A 25,319-nucleotide genomic window follows, 5' to 3' on the forward strand; every position below is an offset into this window, starting at 1 on the left:
TGGAGATCTAGCTTATCCATAAGGGCCACGTTCAATATATATATGTGGCAGGTATATTCTCTATCTGCTGGGTAATGCACAGGTTTGAAATGTCTAACTAATTAACCGCAGGACTTTGCACCTCATTGTTGTATTAGAGATCCCTTATCAGTCGCGCTGGAAGCCTGCAGGGGGCATTTCTAAATCGGCAGTGGATAAAGGAAATATGTGTTTCCGTCGGCTCGCTCACACAGGCGCACGCAATTTAAGGGCTTATTCAGACGACTGTATATCGGCCGGGTTTTCACGCCCAGCCGATATACGCTGTCCCTCTCTGACCCGTCCCGCCCCTCCGATTGCAAACAGTGGCGAGGGGCAGAGAGTGGGCGGAGCTCAGTGCACTGCTCCCGGCCCGCCTCCTCCCCCTGCAGAAAGGGGCACCGTATATCGTCCGGGCGTTATAACCCGGCCGATATACGGACATGTGAGTAAGCCCTCAGTCTGTGAAAAACAGACCCGTGTCACTTTCGGCATAAGTGCATGTTGCATACATGTTTGCTGCCTACGCCCTTTTCCTAACATCCGTGTGCCATCTGTTTTTTTACACATGCAAACAAAAGAATACTCAAGAAGCCCCAACTGATGTCCCTTTTTTCCCTGTCTTCTGGCAACACATGGGCAGAAAATGTGCCCGTGTGAAGGGGCCCTCAGGCTCTGCTCGCACCTCCATTAAACTTTCCGTTTCGTCATGGAAACAGAAAATCAAAGTGAATGTGGCGCCGTGTGTCATACAACGGGCAGCAGCGCCCAATGGCCGAAAAAAGATGCAATGATAAAAAAAATTACCTTTTGTATAAATCAGATTTTCACATTTTTCTTAACAGTTTTTGGTGATTTCATTCGTTTTTATATCATGAATGACACTTCTGCTCTCGTAGAGGCAAATTCTTAGTGGTCATCTAATTATTATCACAGGCAGGATTACACTGAATGATAATATCTACGGTATATATGGATAATATACGATCCAGAATTCACAACAGGTGATGTCACAGCTCCCCTCCTCCCCTTCCCTGCACAGATAACAGAGCATGCCCACAACACTCTCCCATAGAAGTCGATGGGTCCCTCCCTAGCCATTGTGCCTAAGGCTATGAGGCTGCTGTAAAGCATATCTAAATACTGTTAACTCCTTCCTGTTGCGGCTCTTTTCCGTTGTCTCATTTTCTTTTTCTCCCTCCATATATTAAAAACCTCATAACTTTTTATTTTTTGCACTCCCCCCCCCCCCCCCCCCAAGTGGGGCGAAAAAATCAGGGTGCCTTATAAAGCAAACGTGCCGAAATTCGGACCTAGACAGCAGCTGTGTCCTTATCACACAGCTGCCAGCCGGTCCCCTCCATGGCAGCGGAAGAGAGCAGTTCTCTTTCTTCTCTTCACTGCCTCCCGTAAGTACTGCTGATTGGTGGTGAGCACCGGCGGGAACTGCTGCGCCTCCCCCCCCCCCCCACCAATCAGCTGACTCCCTTCCTCCTACCATACCACGAGCGTCGCTATTACAGAGAGTGCCACTGTTACAGAGCTCCGCTAGTGGCCGTCGCCCTGTACTATCCCCCGCACTGTCACTTAAAGTCCCTGGGGGAGTTCAAAATACTTTTCATCTTCTAAAACCTAGATGGGTCTTATAGAGCGAAAAATACATTAACTTTAAAAAAAAATTTGCTGCCGCTGTCTTTTGACGCCCTTAACATTTTTAATTTTTGCTTCGATCGGGTGGAATGAGGGCTTGTTTTTTGTTGTTTTTTTTGCGTGGTGACCAGTAGTTTTTATTAATACCATATGACTTTTGCATCACTTTTTATTCAATTTTTTCTTGACTACGGTCAATAAAAAAAGCACAGTTCTGGCATTGCGTATATTTTTATTCTGATGGTGTTCACTGTGCGGGATTAATAATGGGATATTTTAATAATCTGGACTTTTGTGGATGCAGTGATACCAATTTTTTTTATTTTGTGATATACATAGTAACATAGTATGTTAGGCTGAATGAAGACAATGTCCATGTAGTTCAGCCTGTTTCAACCCCTAGTTGATCCAGGGGAAGGCAAAAACCCCAAGAGGCCAAATAGCCCATTGGGGGAAAATTCCTTCTCGACTCCATAATGGCAATCAGAATAATCCCTGGATCAACCTTGTTAGTTCCTACCTGAATATAAGACCTGGAACAACAACCCGCTGGTCACATATTGTCTATATCCTGTAATATGATATAGCTCGAGAAAGACATCTAGTCCCCTTTTAAACTCCTCTATGGATTTTGCCATCACTACCTCCTCAGGCAGAGAGTTCCACAGTCTCACTGCTCTTACAGTAAAGAACCCCCTTCTGTGTTGGTGTTGAAACCTGCTTTCTTCTAGACGTAGTGAATGCCCTCTTGTTACCAACGCAGTCCTGGGTGACGAGATGATTGGGAAGAGATATATATATTTTTTTACTTTTACTGCCTTTTATTTTCTTCTAATACTTAATAAACCATTTTTACACTCTTTTTTTTAGTCCCCGTAGAGGACTTGAATTTGCGTTCACTTGATTGCTCATACAGTATAATGCAATACCATAGTATTGCATCATACTGCGTACTGACAGGCAGTCAATTAAGGCACGCCTCAATAGGCAATCATTCATGACAGCCGTGCGGGTCTTCACAAGGCCTTAGGCTACCATGATAATTGAATGGCAACCCTGATCGCACTGCAGAGGACCGTTCAGGACCCCTGAATGCTGATCGGGGCATTTAAATGCACCTGTATGATTTGAAAGCAGCACTTAAAGTGTTCACAGCCACGAGCAGTGTGAATGCTGATTGTGGCTGTTGCCAGCGGGTGTCTGCTGTCAAACATGGTGGACACCCTCTGTGTATGTAGTGCGTTTGGGTACCAGGCTCGCTATACACACACACACAGTGTGTACCTTACATGTACAGCACACACCGGGAAGGGGTTAAAGGGATTGTGCCAAATTACAACGTTTTCTATCCACTCGTTAAAACCAAATAGTGGAACATTTTCCATTTTTATCTGTTTTTATTATCTGTTCGTAGATTTTTCCTAAATTCAGTTTTCTGTATATAATTATGGGGGTGACCATCTTGCCCGAACTGCAGTTGAAGGTGTTGTGCCAAGTTACAAAGTTATTCCCCATCCTGTGGACATGTCACATCCAATCAGGACGCGCTGGAACCAAAAACCTGAAAGACTCTGTGAACAAACAGACCATAAGTGCACACAAAATAGTGGTGAACAATAAAGAAAACCATAAACCAGGGAAACAATGTCCCTATAAACCCTTTACCCAGGATAGGAACCTGCCTATAAGAAGATAACCCGCCCTAACAAGGGCAAACCTAACAACACGTAACTAGGCCACTAGCAGACCCTACGGGGGAGAAGAGAAAACCACAGAGAACAAGATATCAACAAAAGTAACCTCAGTACCTAGCTTTGTGAAGAATTAGGAAAACAGGAGATCCAGAACCAAACTGACTTCAACCACAGTCAGAGGGAGACTGAAGTAAACAGCAAAGAGCTAAGTACAAGGCCAGGCTAAATAGTCCTCCCAAATTACTCCCAGGAGAGACTAAGCAAGTTTCACTTAAAACCGCTCCCACCAGATCAGAAGATGAAGAGAACCAAATACAAGACTTACCACATTACTAGAAAGGAACAAATCCCAGAACTGCCACAACAGGACAACTTTATGACTGATAGGATTCCGAGCACTGGGACCCCCACTGTTCCTGAGAATAGGAGGCACGAATTTCCCCACATGCACGCTCACCACCCCTATTCTGAGCATCCACATTTGCTGAGTAAAAATGCTCGTCAAATGCTCCCATTTAAATAAATAGGTGGGGACCTTTGGAACACTTGCTCTTCTGATCAGTGGGGGTCCCAGTGGTTCATATCCCACCAATCATAAAGTTATCCCCTTTAACAACAGTTCAGGCAAGATGGCCGTCCCCTCAGTCACATTCAGAAAATTTAATTTTAAAAAATCTACAATCAGATAATAAAAAGCGATAAAGTGTTCCAAACTTCTGGTTTTAATTAGTAAAAAAAAAAAAGTACATTCCCTTTAAGGTCTGTTTACATGAAGCATCTGCAGAACAGCGATGTTCGTTAAGACGACTAATAACTAACAAGCAAAACAATGAATGTCAGCGTGTGAATGAGGGATTGTGCTAATCTCAGGAACAATCAATTTGAGGAACAACGTTTCTATAGTTTATTGTTTTCATTTCATTTACACTGAGTAATTATCGCTAACGAATGTTCTTAATTGTTCAGATCTGAATGGTAATGACTTTGTGTAAACAGATCCTTAAAGGGGCTCTTTGGATGGGACAATCTAAACGTTTTGTTAGAGTAATGCACAGCTGCTGGGACCCTCAACAATCAGCAAAACTAAGCTGTCGGGAAACCTGGCAGCAAGTGCTAGCTTTCCCTGCAGCACCTCCACAGGGGAAATAAAGTATTACACAATTTTCATTAAAATGAATGGCCTGTCCATGTAATACATGGAGGTGCCGAGTCCCTAACAGCGAGTGGCTCTCAATGTGGGTTAAAGAGGTTTTCCAGACAATTGTTATTGATAAGCTATCCTCTGGATAGGGCTTCACACGATGGAAGAGGCTGAGCGATGGCCTGATGTGTGCCCTGGGCCCTACTCACTCAGGTCTTGCTGCTGTTAACCTGGAGGACTAAGAGAGGGAAAGTGCAACAACCAAGACATAAGGCACACCACTGAGGAGATGGCGGGGGTAGTTGTTAGGGATGTCACAGTGGCACTACCAACTCCTCTCCCCTGAGGGACGCATGCAGCCTTGGCCAAGGCGCCGCCAAGCCTCTTCCAGGCAACGCTGAGGCAGCGGTTACCTGAATAGGTGGTGTAGTGGACTTGAAGAAATATGTCACAAGTGAAGTCACCGTTCCTTACTCCATAGGATGTCCGACGGGAAAAGTAAGAGAGTCCACACAGGAGTAACTTGACAACTTCAGTCATTGGAAATGGTCAGTGACTGGACTTTACTTGCAGGATAAACAAATGCTCACACCAGTGCAGGAAGGACAAATTATCGAGGTCAGGGAGGAACAACACAGGATGACACCAGGCCTACAGTCCAAGTTATCTGTATGACTCCGCTCCTGGATACACACACCGGAGGAGGATGAATCACTCCACTGACATTCAATTTTGGACGGCTTTCTGAACACTGCTCTTTCTCTCTCTCCAAGGATAGGGGTCCTGGAACTAGGGCATCAGGGTACCTCTCTTCGTCTTCCATTCTTCACCACATGTGGGTTGAAGGTACCCCCATATGGCTAGCACTCTCCCTCCGCACTCGACCGTTGAAGCAAAATGGAGCCTCTTTCTTACCTGTCATTCACATATATATCTTGCATACTCACGTGACAACATAACTCGTTACAATTTCCAGACATATCCCAGACATTCAAAGACATTAATCTCTTACATGCTGCAGCTGTGCAATTCACATAACTAGTGACCAGACAGTTTGCACAGAGCATCTACACTGAAGACATGTCATCTATGACTATTATGGAGGGGTCAGATATATGTGCTTCGGGCCACTACAAAAGGAACCGCAATGCAGTGCTGAGTGCCCTTCTTTAAACGTGACTGCTGACTGGTAGAGAGCTGAAGAGAGAGAGAGAGAGAAGGAAAGTAGCCGGGAACAGAACCCCACAGATAACTAGGACTGTGGACTCGTCTGTTATCCTGTGAATCCTCCCTGTCACACCACTTTTGTGGCCTGCACCACTTTTTCTGCTGGCTTGTGTAAATTTGAACTGTAAATAGTTCTGCAAGTAAACGAGCTTAACGGACTGATCCTGGTTCTGCTTTGGGAAGTTATCCATGTGTGTGGACTCTTTATTTAAACATTTGGATTCACCGCAGAGGACGGAATGGTGGCGTCACGAGTGACAAAAGGACGTTAAGGCAAACCATCCCTTGGGTACCCCGTGAAACTCCCCTAGCGGTAACTTGGATGGAGTGGTAACTTGGATGAGTCCTGTGCTACCCCAGGGGAGGAGATGGTAGAGTCCCGTGACAAGGCCACAATCTACCCCGCTATCTCCTCGGCTGTGGGCCCGCTCCTCGGACGCTGCATCTGGATACCCCAATGCAAATTAATGGGGTTTCGGCAGCACGCAGCTGCACCTGAATGAGGGGAATCCCTTCCCCATTGCCAACAAGTCAGGGGCTGCCCGATCTCCATCGCACGTGGTTTAACTACAGGGCAGGTACTATCTCTTCACGGGTGAGAAAAGAGGTGGTGAAAATGAAACCACTGAAGTCCCGTTGAGATCAGTGGTTTCGTTTTATCCCGTTATACTCTGGCGCGGAGTTTGAATTGCCGGCAAAGGGATTCCCCTCATTCAGATGCAGCTACTCTCCGTTCCGGCGAGTGTTGTTGCGCCTACGACTCTGTGAATAAGCCCTTAAAGTGATCAAAAAAGCATTTGTGCCCCAAAATGTTACAAATAAAAAACACAGCAAGTTACGCAAAAAAAATAAACGGCCACACAGCTCTGTCCATGGAAACATAAACGAAAAGTTCCGGGTCTTGGAATATAGCGAAGCCAAAATACGTTACTTTTTAAAACAGGGTTTTTATTGTGCTCCCCCCCCCCCCCCCCAAAAAAAGTATAATTTTGCTATCATTATAATCCTACCAAACCGCTGAGCGAAAATGATCACGTCATTTATACCCCACGGCGGACGGCGTGCAAAAAACACAGAACTGAGGTGTTCTTTCACTTCACCCTCCAAAAATATTAATACGAGTCGTAAAATATATAATTTGTATCCTAAAATAACCAATATAAACTGCAGCCGGCCACACGACAAACAAACCCTCCTGCAGCGAGGTCAACGGAAAAATATAAAAAAGTTACGGATTCTGAAAAAAAAAAAAAAAAAAGGTGAAAATCCCCTAAAAATCATTCCGTCCTTCTTTGCTAACTAGGTCTCGTCCGTGAAAGGGTTAATACAGCCCGTCGGTGGTGTCAGTAGAGCGGAGCATTCTTGGTGAATAGCTCCTCTGTTAGTCATCTCTCTGCTGTATACAGGTGAGACGGAGATTTACAGGCTGAACTTTTCCCGTGAGCTGACAGATCTATCAGAGGGGATGTTTTACCGTGTTTCCCGTAGTAGTTCTCCTCGCCGCTGTCATTGGCCATGTTCCTGCTGCGTCTGCTGGGCTCCAGACTATTTATGCGCAGCGTTTCCAGCACACCAGCGGCGCACAAAACACTCTTTGACGAGGTTAAAAATAAACCTGTTGGGAGGCTCGGTCTGCTGTAGGAAGAGGCATGGACTGTGGGAAGCAGGCCGGCCGGCCGGCCCACAGGCTGATCACACCTTCCACTCACCGCTCACGTATGCGGCCGGCCTGATATCAGCTGCACCTAACCTGGGAATGTATGTCACCGCTGAGCGCTGTAGATCATCCCGTCCCGCCACCTGCGCCGCTCCGTTCACAGTAAACAGGCAGTCGTTTATAGCTGAACATCTACCTGTTTACACGGGCCGATCCGACGATCAGTTTCTGCGTGCAGAACGGATTCTCGCTTGCCGTTTAGTCGGGGGAATTTACACTGAACGATAATCATTCAGATTCCAGCTGGATGCGGATTCAACGGCCCGTAGAAAAGGGCCCTAATCTACAATGTATTTATACAAGTTATAGAGTCCAGAGCAGTATTCACAATTGTTTAGTGATGGAAACCGTCAGCAAGCATGCCGAGGCACCTATCCTTCGTTATCACCACAGAGCATAGGACGGAGCAACCTGAATGTACCAATTTACCCCTTCAATGTCTTACACCAACATGAAATTAACCCCTTCACTTCTTTAGACCACCAGGGTATTTACAAAGAACCTTTTCACTATTAATTATGAGGGCTTCTACTTCTCATGTTACCCAGGGCTTCATTTTTTTGTAAAACTGACCATACCCATAATACAAATCATCAAACCAAGCTCCGTGCAGACACTGAATAAATTGGGAATTCAGCTCTGAATTCCTCAGAATAGTGAGTGCAGCTCTGGAGTATAAAACAGGATGTAACTCAGGATCAGTACAGGATAAATAATGTATGTACATAGTGACTCCACCAGCAGAATAGTGAGTGCAGCTCTGGAGTATAATACAGGATGTAACTCAGGATCAGTACAGGATAAGTAATGTATGTACACAGTGACTCCACCAGCAGAATAGCGAGTGCAGCTCTGGAGTATAATACTAGATGTAACTCAGGATCAGTACAGGATAAGTAATGTATGTACACAGTGACTCCACCAGCAGAATAGTGAGTGCAGCTCTGGAGTATAATACAGTAATGTAAAGTATGAGAATATATGTAATATTCCCAAGACAACTTGAATCTATCCATCAGCATTACACTGTATAACTGACATTTTATTGGTGGGGTCTTCAAGGAAGGACCCAGCAGCATTTTACCAGGTGTCATGCGCCAATTGACATCAGTTGTTCCTGGAGAAACGTGGTATTACTAAAAAGTAATAGAATAGCATAATTAAGACAGCTGCCCTCCCAGATGCTTCACAGCGGCGCTCAGCGACCAGTCTGCAGGATTATCCTTGAGGTAACACAAAACACACTGACCTATATCCCACCAAATAGTAGGAAGTATATACTAGCAGATAGAACCATCTGTGTGTTTATCCCCTAATCCCAGGAGCTCGGCAGTCGCTGACTAGCAGGGCTTGTTATCATGCAGCAGATAAGTTCTGCAGTCTGTGCTTGTTTTCTTACCACTCACGCTCCTCATGCGTCATCATCTCACTTACATTATATACAGTATCGTTCGTGTGGTCAACCAACTAACACATATTGGGTTAACAGACCCACAGGGATTCTCCAAGACTACAAATTAACGTCCTGCTTTATCAGATCGATGGGGGACCAACTCAGAGCCACCACCGAACCGCTCGCACCCACTGGCGTTTTTATTTCTTGCGCTGCAAGAGCGAGTGAAAACACTTGCATTGCAAAAAAAAACCACTGCAATATCGCCAGTGTTTTCAAAGGGGCCAGCGGCAGCAGCGGACTTCTGCCACAGCTGTGGCAGGAGTTTTCTTCATCCCCGCTGGGACTGCAGGGATGAAGGAATCCTCTGTCACAGCTGTGGCAGAAGTCCAGGATGCTATCCCATTGCTTTCAATGGGGTTGGCGCTGCGGCCGGCCCCATTGAAAGCAGTGGTTTTGTGGCAACCCCCGCAGCATGATTTTCGGGGAAGGGCTTGAAATATAAGCCCTTCCCTGAAAATCATCCCAAGCTGGTTAAAAAAACTAAAAAAAGAAACTTTACTCACCTCTCCACCGCTCTCCAGGCGCGTCCTCCGGCTGGTTCCCCTGTACTGCTGTCCAGCACTTTCAGCAGGCGGGGATTTAAAAATCCCCGCCTCCTGAAAGGGCTGTGCTGATTAACTAAGCGCTCATTGATGAATAGCTAAGCACTGCCTGTAATTGGCTGAGCGCTCAGCCAATCAGCACAGCCGTTTCAGGAGGCAGGGATTTTTAAATCCCCGCCTGCTGAAAGTGCTGGACAGCAGTGCAGGGGAGCCAGTCGGAAGATGCGTCTGAGCGGCGGAGAGGTGAGTAAACTATTTTTTTTATCCAGCTTGGGATGATTTTCAGGGAAGGGCTTATATTTCAAGCTTTCTGTAGCAGCGCCGAACCCCATTGAAAGCAATGGGATAGCATCCTGGACTTCTGCCACAGCTGTCACAGGGGTCCCATCAAGGTGTTAGTTTAAAATCCCCAAAACGGCACCACTGGGCAGAACTTATCTTGGCCATTACACACTATCCTACAAAAGTAATTAGACACCTGGACAAGAATCTCTAGTAGTCATTATTTCCATATGTTAATACTTAGGGCCAAAGGAGCCCCACTGATGACATCAGTACTCTCTGTGGTATAGCTTCTACTAACATCTGATACACTTCAGCTGGTATTTCCCTCCAATCATCCTGTAAATAAATGCCTGGTGAGTTTTCTCAAAGAAGATGAATGATATTCCTATTTCCTGACCCGACGTTCCAGTTTGTCCCAAAGATGTTCAGTAGGTTCAGGTCGGGACTCTATGCAGCCAGTCCAATCATAGAACATCCAAATCCTCAAACCAACGTAACACAGCGTTGGATTTGTGATAAGGTGCATTGTCTTGTTGGAAATATGGCCGACCATTCCCAGAGTATTGTCACATTGTCAGCAGCACATTATTGTCTAGAATGTCAGGGTTCACCTTCGTGTTCATGGGTCTTGTCACTACAACCATTAGACAGAGACCATGCCATGCAAAACATCTCAGAACCATAACGGGACCTCCACCATACGTCACTGTTGGCACAACACACTCAGGCAGGGGGCGTTCCCCAGGATCCTCCTCACTCAGGTACCGCCATCTAATGTGAAGATGGAGTAGTGTGATTCGTCCCTCCATTGCTCAATTCAATAACCCAATGTTGAAGCTCCTTGCACCATGGTAGACCGGCCGATGCATTGCACTTCATGATGGACGGTTTCTGTGCAGCAGCATAACTCGTATATCCAAAAGCATGAAGTTCCCATCACAAACTATGGCCGACACCTCTAAGAGTCTGCATCTTATGTAGCATGGCTTAGAATATGTGACATGTTAATAAGATACAAACCATTCTACTGATAAGGTTGATTTTGGGCAGAAAATGCCGGGAAAGAGGCATCCAGTGGTGCTGTTTTGGGGATTTCAGACCCACTAACATGCCCCTGGATGGAGCAAAAACCAAGATCTGAATGGAGCCACAGAGGTATCGAAGCAATGGGGCTCTCTTTTTAAGCACAGCGGCGCCCACATATGTCTGTGGAGTGCTAATGTGTCACCATGGCAGCTGCAGCCTAACGAAGGCTCCTAGGTCTGCCATTTATGTACTCGTTGTACACCCAAGGCAGGTCCTAGTAGGTGGTGTGTATGTTGTAAAATGAACTACATAAATACTGCAGTGTATTATAAAGCAGATCAATTATTTGCACGGTCAAGTCCCTTTGCAGGACCTAAAAAACATAAATAAGAAAAAATCCCACATTTAAAAAAAAAAAAAAAAATGATAATTTAAAGATTGTTTGTTTCTTTTTCCGATAAAAAGTAACAAAACAAAAAAATCTCATCTGACCAGATTCCTTCAGCCCCGCAGTGATGTGTGATTGAGAGGATGGTACCGGGCCGTGAAACGCGGACCAATATCGCCCATGCCAGTGGGAAGCCGGCCGTAGAATAAGTAGCGGTTTTCAAAACGCTGCAGATTTGTTGCACTTTTTTTCTGCAGGGTGTGAAGGATATTTCTGGGATGCCCTTCACATGGATTGTACTTGGATTGTACTGTAAACACTGCGGAATCTTCACAACTAGGCAAAGTTCCCAAAATGGTACCAATGAAAACTAAAAGGGTCGAGTAAAAAACTGTTTCTCACAAAGTTCCAAGTATGGAAAAATAGAATATTACAGAACTCGGTCCTGGAAGGCGGCGACGGGAAGACAAATCACGTTTATTAAAAAAGTTAAACTTTCATTGTGCAACAAATCTACTATAAATAAGCCTCCATGCTTTTTCTTGCCTCACACTTTGCCCCCTTTGCTGTAAGTTCGGTGGATGATGTTGGGGTCATTAGATGACACACAGGCTCACCGGTGCCGGAATATCATCACATGTGAGTGTAATACATTCAGGTACTGTCAGGCGGGCTGAAAGTTACAATGTTAAGTCTATGGGTGGCGCTGCGGTGCTTCAGGCATGCAATGGAATGAGTGAAGTGTTGCTAAGCAACACAGTATACACTGCAAAGCTGCACCATACACTGCCCAACCAAAAGCGATAGAGAGACAGAGAGAGAGAGCGATAGAGAGACAAAGTGTGAGAGCGATAGAGAGTGATAGAGAGACAGTGAGAGAAGGAGGGATAGAGAGACAGAGAGTGAGGCAGCGATAGAGAGAGAGAGCAATAGAGAGACAGTGAGAGAAAGAGCAATAGAGAAACAGCAATAGAGAGAAAGACAACGATAGAGAGACAGTCACAGCGAGAGAGAACAATAGAGAGACAGAGTGAGAGAGCAATAAAGACAGAGAGAGCGACAGAGACAGAGCAATAGAGAGACGGTGAAAGAGAAATAGAAACAGAGAGAAAGTGATAGACAGAGGGAGAGCGATAGATAGAAAGAGAAAGATAGTGAGACAGGCAGAGAGCAATAGAGAGACAGACAGAGAGAGTGATAGACAGACAGACAGAGAGAGCAATAGAGAGACAGACAGAGAGTGATAGAGAAACAGAGAGAGACAATAGACAGACAGACAGACAGAGAGAACCATAGAGAGACAGAGATAGCGATAGAGAGACAGAGAAACACAGAGAGAGAGAGCAATAGAGACAAATAGAGAGATAACAATAGAGAGACAGAGAGAAAGACAAAGAAAGTGATAGACAGACAGAGAGCGCAATAGACAGAGAGAGCAATAGAAAGACAGAGAGAGAGAGCGATAGAGAGACCCAGAGAAAGAGATAGAGAGATAGAGAGCATAAGCAATAGAGACAGAAAGAGAAAGCAATAGAGAGAGAGAGAGAGAGACAGACAGAAAGACAGAGCGAGACAGAGAGGCAGACAGAGAGAGAGACAAGCAGACAGACAGAGTGAGAGACAAACAGAGAGAAAGACAGACAAACAGAGAAAGACCTGTAGGCTTTTTTATACTAGATATCTGCTCCAAATACAAAGTGACCCTCTAAATAATAATACCAACGGAAACTACAGGACGTACCGCACAAAGTGAGCCCTCACACAACTATGTCAACGGGAAAATAAAAAAGGTATTGTGCGCAGAAGATGGCGGCAGAAAATATGTGAAAAATATGAAATATTTTTGAAAGACAAACAAAAGTACTACAACAAAAAAAAACTATATGTTTGATATCGTAGTAATCGTACTGACCCATAGAATAAAGTTATGACATCAGTTTTGTTGCAGTTTGTGCGCCGTAGAACCAAGACGCACCAAAAGATGGGGGAATTTCAGTACATTATTAGGTACATTAAATGACACCATTGAAAAATACAGCTCATCCCGCAAAAAACAAGCCCTCATACAGCGACGCCGATGGATAAATAAAGGAGTTATGATTTTTTTAAAAGGGGGGAGGAAAAAACGAATATGGCCAAAATATGAATTCGGGTTTCCATCTGGAAGATCTGCCCATATACTCAGCCAGCCCATTGATGATGTAAGAAAGGAGGTTGGTGGAGTTGTGGCTCAAAGAGGTTTTAAAAGAAAGGGAGATCCCCTCCCCAAATTGTCCGACCCAGGAGTGGCTTCCAAATGCCAGCCTGCCCCCCGGTCTGCATGCTCCTCCCCCAGAATTATGGGAATCAACTTCATAGGCTGGAGATTTCGGTTTGATTCCTTCTTGTTTTCGTGCTGTTTTGTGTGTATTTGTAGCTCCTCCCCTTCTGTAAATACCTCCTTTTGTATATTTGTACCTGAACACTTCTGATCCTTTTTAGAATAAAGCTTTAAACTTTATTAGCCGTCCTTGAACGCTTTAAGCGATCCATAACCCTGAAGATTGTTAACTGTGTGTTGGCTGGTGGACACCGAGGTGGCTGACCTACCTGTTAGAAATGGTCTGTGGTGGCAGTGAAGTGTGTTGGGATGCGCTCGGCCATGCAAAGTGCGGTTCAGGCTCTGTCTTGTACAAGTTCAGGATCCGGGGAGCTGGAAATAAGGTGGCGCTGCAGTCTGCCCCTGGGTGCTGTACATCGCAGATTGGTGACTGTTGGACCAGTAAGCCTCGTCATTCGTGACAATTCTTAGACTATGGATGCATACTAATGCACAGAGTTTGCATCAGATAGTCAGAGAGGCAAATCGGTTATCTTTGTTGGTCTAGGTCTGGAGAGATGCCTTAAAGTACAAGGGTAGAGCTGCAAAATGGCATTTGACAGCCGTACTTCCTGGCACGTAGAACCTGGTGCTCATGGCCCGTTGGTCTCCGCAATTAGACCCTGCTTCCACCCATGAAACGCGAAAGATTGATTGGTTAACAGATCAATGGGTCACTTTTAAACTTTCCCCACCAAGTCCCACAGGTTGTCACCCAAGTATAGGTTCCATTCATTGAAGCCTCAATGGTCCTGGTGGAACACAGCTCCCGACATTTGCAGAATAAGGATTCTTTTACACAGGCGGTGAGCGACGACTAATTAAGAATGTCAACCGGTGCTCGTTTACACTAGTTTTGGGACGAACAATCATTACTACAATTGTTATTCACACGGGAAGATGTACAGCGGACCAGCTGAAAAGCAACCATCACACAATAAATGCACCTTCAATCATTCGTCAGCTGATCGTTGTCCCTTTTGCATGGCCTGGCAATCTGGTGAATAAATGTTCATGCCCGATAATCAGGACATATAAAAGGGCCTTAAAGCACCATTCAGATGGTTATAATCCTGGTCCATGTGGCAAGCAACCATATGCAATATTTAGTGCCAAGCATAAGATCGAATCCATCAGGACAATGTGCAGTTTGCGAGCAGTTTTAGACATTCGCAACCACAACTTATGAATCAATTTATGTTCGCGTAGCGACATCGGGTCAATCTAGTATGTATAAATTTGCTGTCGCCGCAACCACATCAACCCGGAGAATACATTTATCAATTTATTTATAATGCACCCTGTATTTATTCCCCCCCCCCCCGTCCCCCCGAGATGTTAATAAAAGTTGGACAATAATAAAATGGTGGCAGTTAATTGACGACTTGTCTTGCAAAAGTCAAGCCCTCATTCAGCGATATTGATAAGAAAAGAGAAAAAAGTTATAAAGAAATGAATATAAATTGTTTGGTCATTAAGGCCTACAATGGGCCGTTCACCAGGAGGTTAGACTACAGAGTTGTGTGGCTTCAGGGTCCATAACAATTGATACCGGGAAAGTCAGAAAATTCACAACAATGAACCTGGGTTTCAATCTCTTCAGCAGTAATGTGCCTTTTATATGAATTTACTAGAATTTAGCACTTCTAAATATATTCATCTTATTTCCCCTGAAACAGCGAGCTCCACATACCGAGCGCGAAGCATCATTAAATGGAATAATTTTCAGATGAGTGATAGTGAAAATTAAATCAGATTTTACCTCATCCTCAGATCTGAAATCATTACTTCATTTTCCTTTAAAAAAAGATGTGTACAATTATTCAAATATATGAAAATGTATGACTGATCTCTCCCCACAGACCTGATCAGCTTAACGTATCACTGGTAAAGTTATAGAGAGCGGCGACTCCGCGTCCCTATAGGAATAGAACATTAATATTAACCATCGTAATGCCACTTCTATTCTGCTACACAGTATATTCTGTACCATTTGTTAATGCTTCCTGTCATGAACAATATAATAACTACTATAACACTGCCCCCTATGTACAAGAATATAACTACTATAATACTGCCCCCTATGTACAAGAATATAACTACTATAATACTGCCCCCTATGTACAAGAATATAACTACTATAATACTGCCCCCTATGTACAAGAATATAACTACTATAATACTGCCTCCTATGTACAAGAATATAACTACTATAATACTGCCCCCTATGTACAAGAATATAACTACTATAATACTGTCTCCTATGTACAAGAATATAACTACTATAATACTGCCCCCTATGTACAAGAATATAACTACTATAATACTGCCCCCTATGTACAAGAATATAACTACTATAATACTGCCTCCTATGTACAAGAATATAACTACTATAATACTGCCTCCTATGTACAAGCATATAACTACTATAATACTGTCCCCTATGTACAAGAATATAACTACTATAATAGTGCCCCTGTGTACAAGAATATAACTACTATAATACTGCCCCCTATGTAGAAGAATATAACTACTATAATACTGCCCCCTATGTACAAGAATATAACTACTATAATACTGCTCCCTATGTACAAGAATATAACTACTATAATACTGCCCCCTATGTACAAGAATATAACTACTATAATACTGCCCCCTATATACAGGAATATAACTACTATAATACTGCTCCCTATGTACAAGAATATAACTACTATAATACTGCCCCCTATGTACAAGAATATAACTACTATAATACTGCCCCCTATGTACAGGAATATAACTACTATAATACTGCCCCCTATATACAAGAATATAACTACTATAATACTGCCCCTATGTACAAGAATATAACTACTATAATACTGCTCCCTATGTACAAGAATATGACTACTATAATACTGCCCCCTATGTACAAGAATATATCTACTATAATACTGCCCCCTATGTACAAGAATATGACTAATATAACTACTGTCATACTAGGAGCTATGCCTTGTTTTACACTTCCAGCTAATAGAAGGCATAGTGGATAGAGCTGTCAACATTCAATGATTGCGGGGGCTGAGGTCAGCTGATCACCAGGGGTCCCGAACAGCAAACACCCTCCAATTAACTATTGATGACCTATCATGAGGGTAGGTCATCAATAGTACAAAATTTAAAGGGCATCGTGGAATACCCCATAAGAATGTGGAAATTGCCAAATAAATGCATTGTAGACATGAAGGCCACTTAGTTGTTAAAGAAACTGCAATATGACACATCTTCACATGCTGAATGACAGATTTATTGCTCTGCTTTGCCTGGAGTCCGGCACAATAACACGTGTCCAGCATATAATTGCTATAGAAGTTGGGTGAGGGCGATCATTTCATCCGAAGTGTCTAAGAAAACTGCAAGACGCTGCTTGAAACGCGTGATGTATCTTCCATGCATTTGATTCCATGGCTTTATGCACCACATCAGCCATGTAGAAGCTGTTGATAATTAGATGTAGCTAATTAACACTTACGAAATTAGTAATTCAGAAAGCTCAGGACACAAATAATCCAGATCCTGCGAGGGAGCCGATTCGCTGAGCCTAAACTGATTTCTGGATTACGGGATAAATCATAATCTGTGTTCCTGTGTAATCTGGTGCCTCATGCAGCCATCCTAAACTGCCAACTTCACTTTTGGACAACTTCTGCTCAAAATGTTAAGGAACAAGAATTGACACGTTTTGTGAGATACTTTCCTGCTGTCAGCCCCTTTGGGTCATGTCGAAACATAGAAATGTTGTATCCAGGGGGATAGTAAAATGTGTAGCGCGGCGCGGTGCTGTCAAGTTCTAAGGTCGCCTCATTTTTTTTTCATAGGGAACAGGCGCAGATAGAAACATGGGACACATTGTAGAAGACGCGGACATTCTTCGGGGATGAGTAAGACAGATGGCAGCATTGTCCGATCAGAACCCACGTGACCGGAGATAGAAGAGTTTTCAATACTTAAAATGGTGACGTTCCCATTCCAAGAACAGCGGGTAATCATCCGTCTCCCTCACTGGCGCAGAATAACACCCATCGGCATTCATCGTCAGTTGAGTGAGACGTGAAGGTGTTCTGGATGTGAAAAATGTGCGCTTATGGGTGCGACAGCTCAAAGTAGGCCAAACATCATGTGAGAACAAATCAAAGAAGCCTCGCCAACACTCCAGTCAGTTCGACTGGCTTGTGTGAATGGAGCAAGAGGTTATGGAGGACCACTGGTTGATTGTGGAAGAGATTGTCTAAAAAGGCATAATTTCCCTAAGATCAGTGAACACTGTCCTCTGTGAAGAACTGAAGATGCAGAAAGTTTCCTCCAGGTAGTTGCCGTGGATGTTGACTAAGAATCACAAGGGTGTACGCATGGAGATCTTGACATGTGATGGTGGTATGAGCGGTGCCTTTATTCTATCTACTTTGTATCCAAGCTAGCAGTGGTACAACAGGGTACTAGAACCTCCATGCCTGGCTGTATCACATTGTATCCAAGCTAGGGGAGCTACAACAGAGTACTAGAGTCTCTATGCCTGCCCTTATCACATCTTGTATCCGAGGTAGAGGAAGTACGACACGGTGCTAGAGGCTCCATGTCCGCCTGTATCACATCTTGTATCCAAGCTAGAGGCGGTACAACAGGGTACTAGAGCCTCCATGCCTGCCAGTATCACATCCTGTATCCGAGCTAGAGGCGGTACAACAGGGTACTAGAGCCTCCATGCCCACCCGTATCACATCTTGTATCCAAGCTAGAGGTGGTACAACAGGGTACTAGAGCCTCCCTACCAGGGGTCAGTTCCCCATAATTAATGAACCTTTTGCTGATATTGTAATCAATTACTTACATCAACATAACAATCACACGTTTCATTCTATTCTGACAACTTCTCGGGGAGGGATTGTGTTTTTGACAGCGAGGCCCTCGGAGCTCAGAGGATCATCAGCAGTATATTCACATTATTATTACTGTCTTGAACACAAGCCTTTATCCTTCAATCTTCATCAATTGGTCTTTTGTTTCCAGGCCTTGAGCCAAACAGTTGTGAAAACCTGCGAGCACAGCCAAACTGGTGCATTCTGGGATATCTGAACCGCCATACCTGCTACAATGGATGACATCAGTCTAATCACATAATGCAATGACTTCATCTGGAAGGGCTGAATTATCTGCATTATGTCGTTCTTATAACATGACGGTCCAGTCGAAGGGCCTACATCATGATGTCTAGATATTACCTCATCGCACTACAAGTCTAGAGTCTGTTTCCTACGGGTTATGGCCATAACAGGTTGGGTTCACCCGTTGTTCAGCTCTGTCGTCGGGGCCATATATATATATATATATATATATGCCACACTGGATGGCACTGAAGAACCCCATTGACTATAATAGAGTTCTATCATGCAGAGAGACATTTTCCTGGAGAACATAGCGCAGCATGTTGCAGTATTTTATGCCAGATCTGCTCCGGAGGCTCGGAATAATACTAATACTGTTATTAGTCAAAGGAGTAATTAACTCCTTAGTGACGGCCCTGTAGTGGTGTTGCAGGACGTGTATGCAGGGAGATCGCGCTGCCATCTCGCTCCATACATTGCGGGCATGGCTATTTATTTCAGCTGACACCCGCGAGTAACAGCCTCTAAAAGGCCCCAGGGCTGTCATGGCACAATGCCTATTGGGTGGCCTGATAGCCTGCCTGTCAGATTGCAGTATGATGTAATGCTACGGCATTACATCATACTGCAGGAACGATCAAAGCATCGCATGTTGCGGTTCCCTGTGGGAAAGTAAAAATAAGATTAATAAAGTTTTACTAATTTTTTTTTTTTTTTTAAATAATAAAAGTAAAAAACAAATCCCTTTTGCCATATTTATAATAAAAGAATCTAAATAATAAATCAAAAACACATATTTGGTATCGCCGCTTCTGTAAAAGTTTGATCTATCAGAGTAATGCATTATTTATCGCGAACGGCGTCTGAAAAAAAACAAAAACAAAGAATACCAGAAATGTGCATTTTTGGTCACCCTGTCTTCAAGAAAAATTACAATAAAAAGCAATCGAAAAGTTGTATGTATCCCATAATAATACCAACGGAAACTACAAGACGTACCGCACAAAGTGAGCCCTCACACAACTATGTCAACGGGAAAATAAAAAAGTGATTGCGCTCAGAAGATGGCGGTAGAAAATAATTGAAAAAAAATGAAATATTTTTGAAAGAAAAACAAAAGTACTACAGCAAAAAAAAATATATATATATATAAGTTTGATATCATAGTAATCGTACTGACCCATAGAATAAAGTTATCACATCAGCTTTGTTGCAGTTCGTGCGCCGTAGAACCAGGATGCACCAAAAGATGGCGGAATTTAGTTTTTTTCCTCATTTTTTGCACTTAGAATTTTTAAAAAAGTTTTTCAGTACATTATAAGGTACGTTAAATAGCACCATTGGAAAATACAACTCGTCCCGCAAAGAAGAAGCCCTCATACAGCGACGTCGAGGGATAAATAAAGGAGTTATGATTTTTTATAAGTGGGGGGGGGGGGGGAAACGAATATGGCCAAAATATGAATTCAGGTTTCAGTCTGGATGATCTGCCCATATACTCAGCCAGCCCATTGATGATGTAAAAAAGGAGGTCGGTGGAGTTGTGGCTCAAAGAGGTTTTAAAAGAAAGGGAGATCCCCTCCCCAAATTGTCCGACCCAGGAGTGGCTTCCAAATGCCAGCCTGCCCCCCGTTCTGCATGCTCCTCCCCCAGAATTATGTGAATCAACTTCATAGGCTGGAGATTTCGGTTTGATTCCTTCTTGTTTTCGTGCTGTTTTGTGTGTATTTGTAGCTCCTCCCCTTCTGTAAATACCTCCTTTTGTATATTTGTACCTGAACACTTCTGATCCTTTTTAGAATAAAGCTTTAAACTTTATTAGCCGTCCTTGAACGCTTTAAGCGATCCATAACCCTGAAGATTGTAAACTGTGTGTTGGCTGGGGGACCCCGAGGTGGCTGACCTACCTGTTAGAAATGGTCTGTGGTGGCAGTGAAGTGTGTTGGGATGCGCTCGGCCATGCAAAGTGCAGTTCGGGCTCTGTCCTGCACAAGTGCAGGATGCGGGGAGCTGGAAATAAGGTGGCACTGGAGTCTGCCCCTGGGTGCTGTACATCGCAGGTTGGTGACTGTTGGACCAGTAAGCCTCGTCATTAGTGACAATTCTTAGACTATGGATGCATACTAATGCACAGAGTTTGCATCAGATAGTCAGAGAGGCAAATCGGTTATCTTTGTTGGTCTAGGTCAGGAGAGATGCCTTAAAGTACAAGGGTAGAGCTGCAAAATGGCATTTGACAGCCGAACTTCCTGGCACGTAGAACCTGGTGCTCATGGCCCGTTGGTCTCTGCAATTAGACCCTGCTTCCACCCATGAAACGCGAAAGATTGATTGGTTAACAGATCAATGGGTCACTTTTAAACTTTCCCCACCAAGTCCCACAGGTTGTCACCCAAGTATAGGTTCCATTCATTGAAGCCTCAATGGTCCTGGTGGAACACAGCTCCCGACATTTGCAGAATAAGGGTTCTTTTACTCAGGTGGTGAACGACGACTAATTAAGAATGTCAATCGGTGCTCGTTTACACTAGTTTTGGGACGAACAATCATTACTACAATTGTTATTCACACGGGAAGATGTACAGCGGATCAGCTCAAAACCAACCATCAAACAACAAATGCACCTTCAATCATTCGTCAGCTGATCGTTGTCCCTTTTGCATGGCCTGGCAATCTGGTGAATAAATGTTCATGCCCGATAAACAGGACATATAAAAGGGCCTTAAAGCACCATTCAGATGGTTATAATCCTGGTCCATGTGGCAAGCAACCATATGCAATATTTAGTGCCAAGCATAAGATCGAATCCATCAGGACAATGTGCAGTTTGCGAGGAGCAGGCCCTCAGCCACGGAGACAGCGGGGTAGAGAGATAACCTTGTCATGGGACCCTACCGTTTCCTCCCTTGGGGGTAGCTCGGGAAAGGACCTAGTTACCGACAGGGGAGATCACAAAGGGGGTGACAGTGGTTACCTGAAGTCCTGTTTGTGACTCGTGACACCAACGTTCCACCCTCTGCGGTGAATCTTAGTAGATGGAGTAAAGTAGTCCACGCACACAGAGTGTCTTTTCTGAACGACAACCGGGAACGTTTGCTCCTGTCCATTTACTTAAACACGAATAACAAATAACACTACAACAGTTCTTACCATGGTGAAGCGGGGAGGATGCACGGGGTATTTGTACATCCACAGTCTTAGTTATCTGCGGGAACTCAATCCCCCAGTAACACTCTCTCCTGTCAGTCACTCACTGTTTTTCTCGCTCTCTGGTGGTTCCTCTATTTCTCCGGACACACACGGTTCTTATGTGGCTTTTCCTGGGTCCAGGCTCAAGCACTACTGGTAGCTAGTTATTGTGGAGAGTTTCCTTGGAAAGGATAGGCCCAAACGGGAACAGTAGACCACCTCCCATGTCTCCCAACTAAGGCCCCCTGCACACGGGCGGAAATTCCGTGGCGGGATTCCCCGCAGAATTTCCGCCCGTGCCCACCTGCATAGGATTGCATTACAAAACGCAATCCTATGCAGACGTCCGTGATTTGTCCGCGTGAAAACACACGGAGAGGCCTGCGCAGAAATGTCAGTAGTGATGGGCCGGTTCCGCCCTGCGCATGCGCCGACGTATAGCAGGAGACAAAAGACACCGGGAACGGGTGAACCGCAGGTCTCTGCAGCGGCACGGGTCCGCATTCCGCAGCAAAACTTTTCGCAGCGGGATCCGACCTAGCCGTCTGCAGGCGGCCTACCTCTCCTTTTTCTGCTCAACTGACTCTCTGCTAACCCTTCTCTCTCTCACTCCCCTTGACATAGACATGCAACCCCTGTTTTATTGGCACACAGGACAAAACGATACATTTTCCAGACATTAACCCATTCATGCCTGCAGACATTCAATACACATAAGCCTGATGCATTCTACATACAAGACAATACACAAGACCAACATAAAACATGTATTCTGAGGTGCTGAAGGGGACCACAATCTCTGGGCAACTACAAATGTAGGAGGCCTTCCGCAAAGGTTTGGTCCGGTTTATGCTGATGGGATCTGATAGTGTTCTTGGCACTGAATACTTGCAGTCTTCATACAGAGGTGGGTTTTGGAAGGCTCAATGAGGATTAGAGGGGTCTTCCTAGACCAAACATTGATGGCCTATCGAGACAAAACTGTATCCGTGGGGGATTGACCACTGAACAAACGCAGTTTTTCAACGCACAGCAGCATGTACAGCCAAGCTGATGTTACTGGACTTCGCTGCCATGCTACAGAAGTAGGGTAAGGGCAGCATGGAGTGTAGGTTGCTCGTCCTGCTCCTGGGTCCCATATCATATCTCCACCCTCAGTATACAGTTTAATTTCTAGTGCATTTTCTGACATAATTGGAGCGGCCGAGGATTGTGCAAAAAAGAATTTCTCTAGTTTCCGAGGTTTGAGAAGTGTGTATTAAAAATTCATATCCGTACCCTATCTCTATATAGAATTTCTAAAATAGAACATGGAATAGCAAATGTGGAGAAAGCAGGGAGAATATTCCATCACACAGCATACAGCATAACATCCACATATAACCTGCTAAACCAAGATGTCAGATGCCGGCAGTTCTCTACAGTTCACTGTCTACTTCATCTGCAGTGACAAGCTACGTGTGAATGACAATATATACAGTATATATGTTACTGTGTTACATTTGGTGGCAAAAAGACTGACTTTCACCTGTATCCACTAATGTGTACCTTAGTAAAGTACCTTATTGACCTTAGTAAAGTATCTCATACCATACTTATTGAAAAAATGACCAAATATGGGATTGACGAGGCAACTGTTAGGTGGATTCACAACTGGCTGAGTGATCGTACTCAAAGAGTGGTCATAAATGGATGCACATCCAAGAGGAAGAATGTATCAAGTGGGGTACCACAAGGTTCTGTCCTAGGCCCAGTGATGGTCAACATTTATATAAATGATCTGGAAGAGGGAATTGAAGGGAAACTGATCAAATTTGCAGACGACACGAAGCTAGGAGGGATAGTTAACACTATGGGAGAGAGAGGATTCAAAAAGATCTAGAAAAGCTTGGACAGTGGACGGCGACTAACAGAATGGTATTTAGCAAGAAGGAAAGCAAAGTCCTACATCTGGGCAAGAAAAATGAAGAAAGCGCATACAGAATGGGATGAATTGAGCTAAGCAGCAGCACATGTGAAAAAGACTTGGGTATACTAATAGATCATAGACTGAACATGAGTCAACAATGTGATGCAGCAGCAAAAAAGGCAAACACAATTCTGGGATGTATTAAGAGAAGCATAGAGTCTAGATCACGTGAGGTCATTATCCCCCTCTACTCTTCCTAAGACAGACCTCATCTGGAATACTGTGTCCAGCTGTGGGAACCCCACTTTTAAAAAAACATAGACAAGCTGGGGCAAGTTCAGAGAAGAGTTACCAAGATGGTGAGACGTCTACAAATTACCATGGGAGGTGGTGAGTTCTCCTTCAATGGAAGTCTTCAAACAAAGGCTGGACAAATATCTGTCTGGGATGATTTAGTGATCCTGCACTGAGCAGGGGGTTGGACCCGATGACCCTGGAGGTCCCTTCTAACTCTACCATTCTAGGATTCTATGTATTGTAAGAAGACATCTATCATCCCTTGTTAAAGTGAGTGTCTCATAAAAACAACAGCCTTTCATATGTTCTATGAGGACTCGCTATCCGAACCTTTATTTGCCCGGCAGAAAGAATCTAACAATGAAGAGGTCCCGCTATGGTTGACCCGGCCGTTGGACACACATCATATTGTTAGTAATTTATTTGACAGTGCGCCATGTAATACTGCATTTCACCTGTAGTGGCTGCTTCGGGGGAAAATTGTGTCCAATAGAAATAACAGCTGATCGCCAGGGGTTTCTGATCTCAGACCAACAGCAATCAGATGATTGCTCAGATAGTGTCAAGTCAAAAAGCTTCATACTGCAGATTTTGGCATAGAATCCTTGCCAAAATCTGCATACAATATGTGCCCCATTCATTTGAATGGGATGCCGCGTTGCTGACTTTATGACGTGGATTTCAAATCCGCATTTCAGGAAAAAAAAATGCTGTGTCACAACACGGATCTGCAGCGGAAATTATGTATGCAGGGCTTGCCCATAGACTACAGCTAAATCCATGTGTGGAGCTGCAGCAGAAGTATACAGTCTAGCTGCGACACTGTAAGGGAGATAGAGATTGATGGTAAAGTGTGCCAAAAATTGCACCAAGATTACCGCTTGCGCAAAAATTTGTGCCAAATTTTGGCACATCTGAACTGAGCATGCTCAAGGGATGCTTATTAATTGGATGAGGCTCTCACATAAAACATAAAATTTTAGTTGCATAACAAAGGAGCGCAGGGACTAGAGTGAGGAGGCAGGAGCTGCTGACCGTGTGGAAAAGGGCTGCAGAACTGATATTGAGAAGGCTGAGAACAGCAAGGCTTGTGACAAGTGATGAGAAGTCCCTTCATGGACCCTGAGTGAGAGAAGTACTGTGATGATTACCCACACCAATGAGAATCTGGACAGAGGAGCAGAGAGCAGCACTCCCAACCATGGGCAACAGTGTAGAATCACTGGGGTTGGCAGAAGCAAACTGTAAGTGAGGCTGGCCTAAACACCGATACGGAC

At 44.2% G+C, this 25,319-nt stretch overlaps 1 protein-coding gene across 5 annotated transcripts in view; it reads right to left on the reverse strand.

The window, feature by feature from the left end:
* SLC44A5 (solute carrier family 44 member 5) overlaps positions 1–25,319 on the reverse strand; it is a 139,934-nt gene that overhangs the window by 84,834 nt on the left and 29,781 nt on the right. For 4 of the 5 annotated variants that reach the window (XM_066597796.1, XM_066597800.1, XM_066597798.1 and 1 more), the window contains exon 1: positions 7,205–7,374. The exons of the other annotated variant lie outside the window; for it this stretch is intronic. In XM_066597796.1, the coding sequence (XP_066453893.1) occupies positions 7,205–7,247 (43 nt within the window). In that variant the 5' untranslated portion in view covers positions 7,248–7,374. Of the gene's footprint in view, positions 1–7,204; positions 7,375–25,319 lie in introns of those variants that run through there. 5 annotated transcript variants of the gene reach the window in all.

This window comes from Eleutherodactylus coqui, chromosome 3 (genome assembly GCF_035609145.1).
Source record: "Eleutherodactylus coqui strain aEleCoq1 chromosome 3, aEleCoq1.hap1, whole genome shotgun sequence".
Lineage (NCBI taxonomy): Eukaryota > Metazoa > Chordata > Amphibia > Anura > Eleutherodactylidae > Eleutherodactylus > Eleutherodactylus coqui.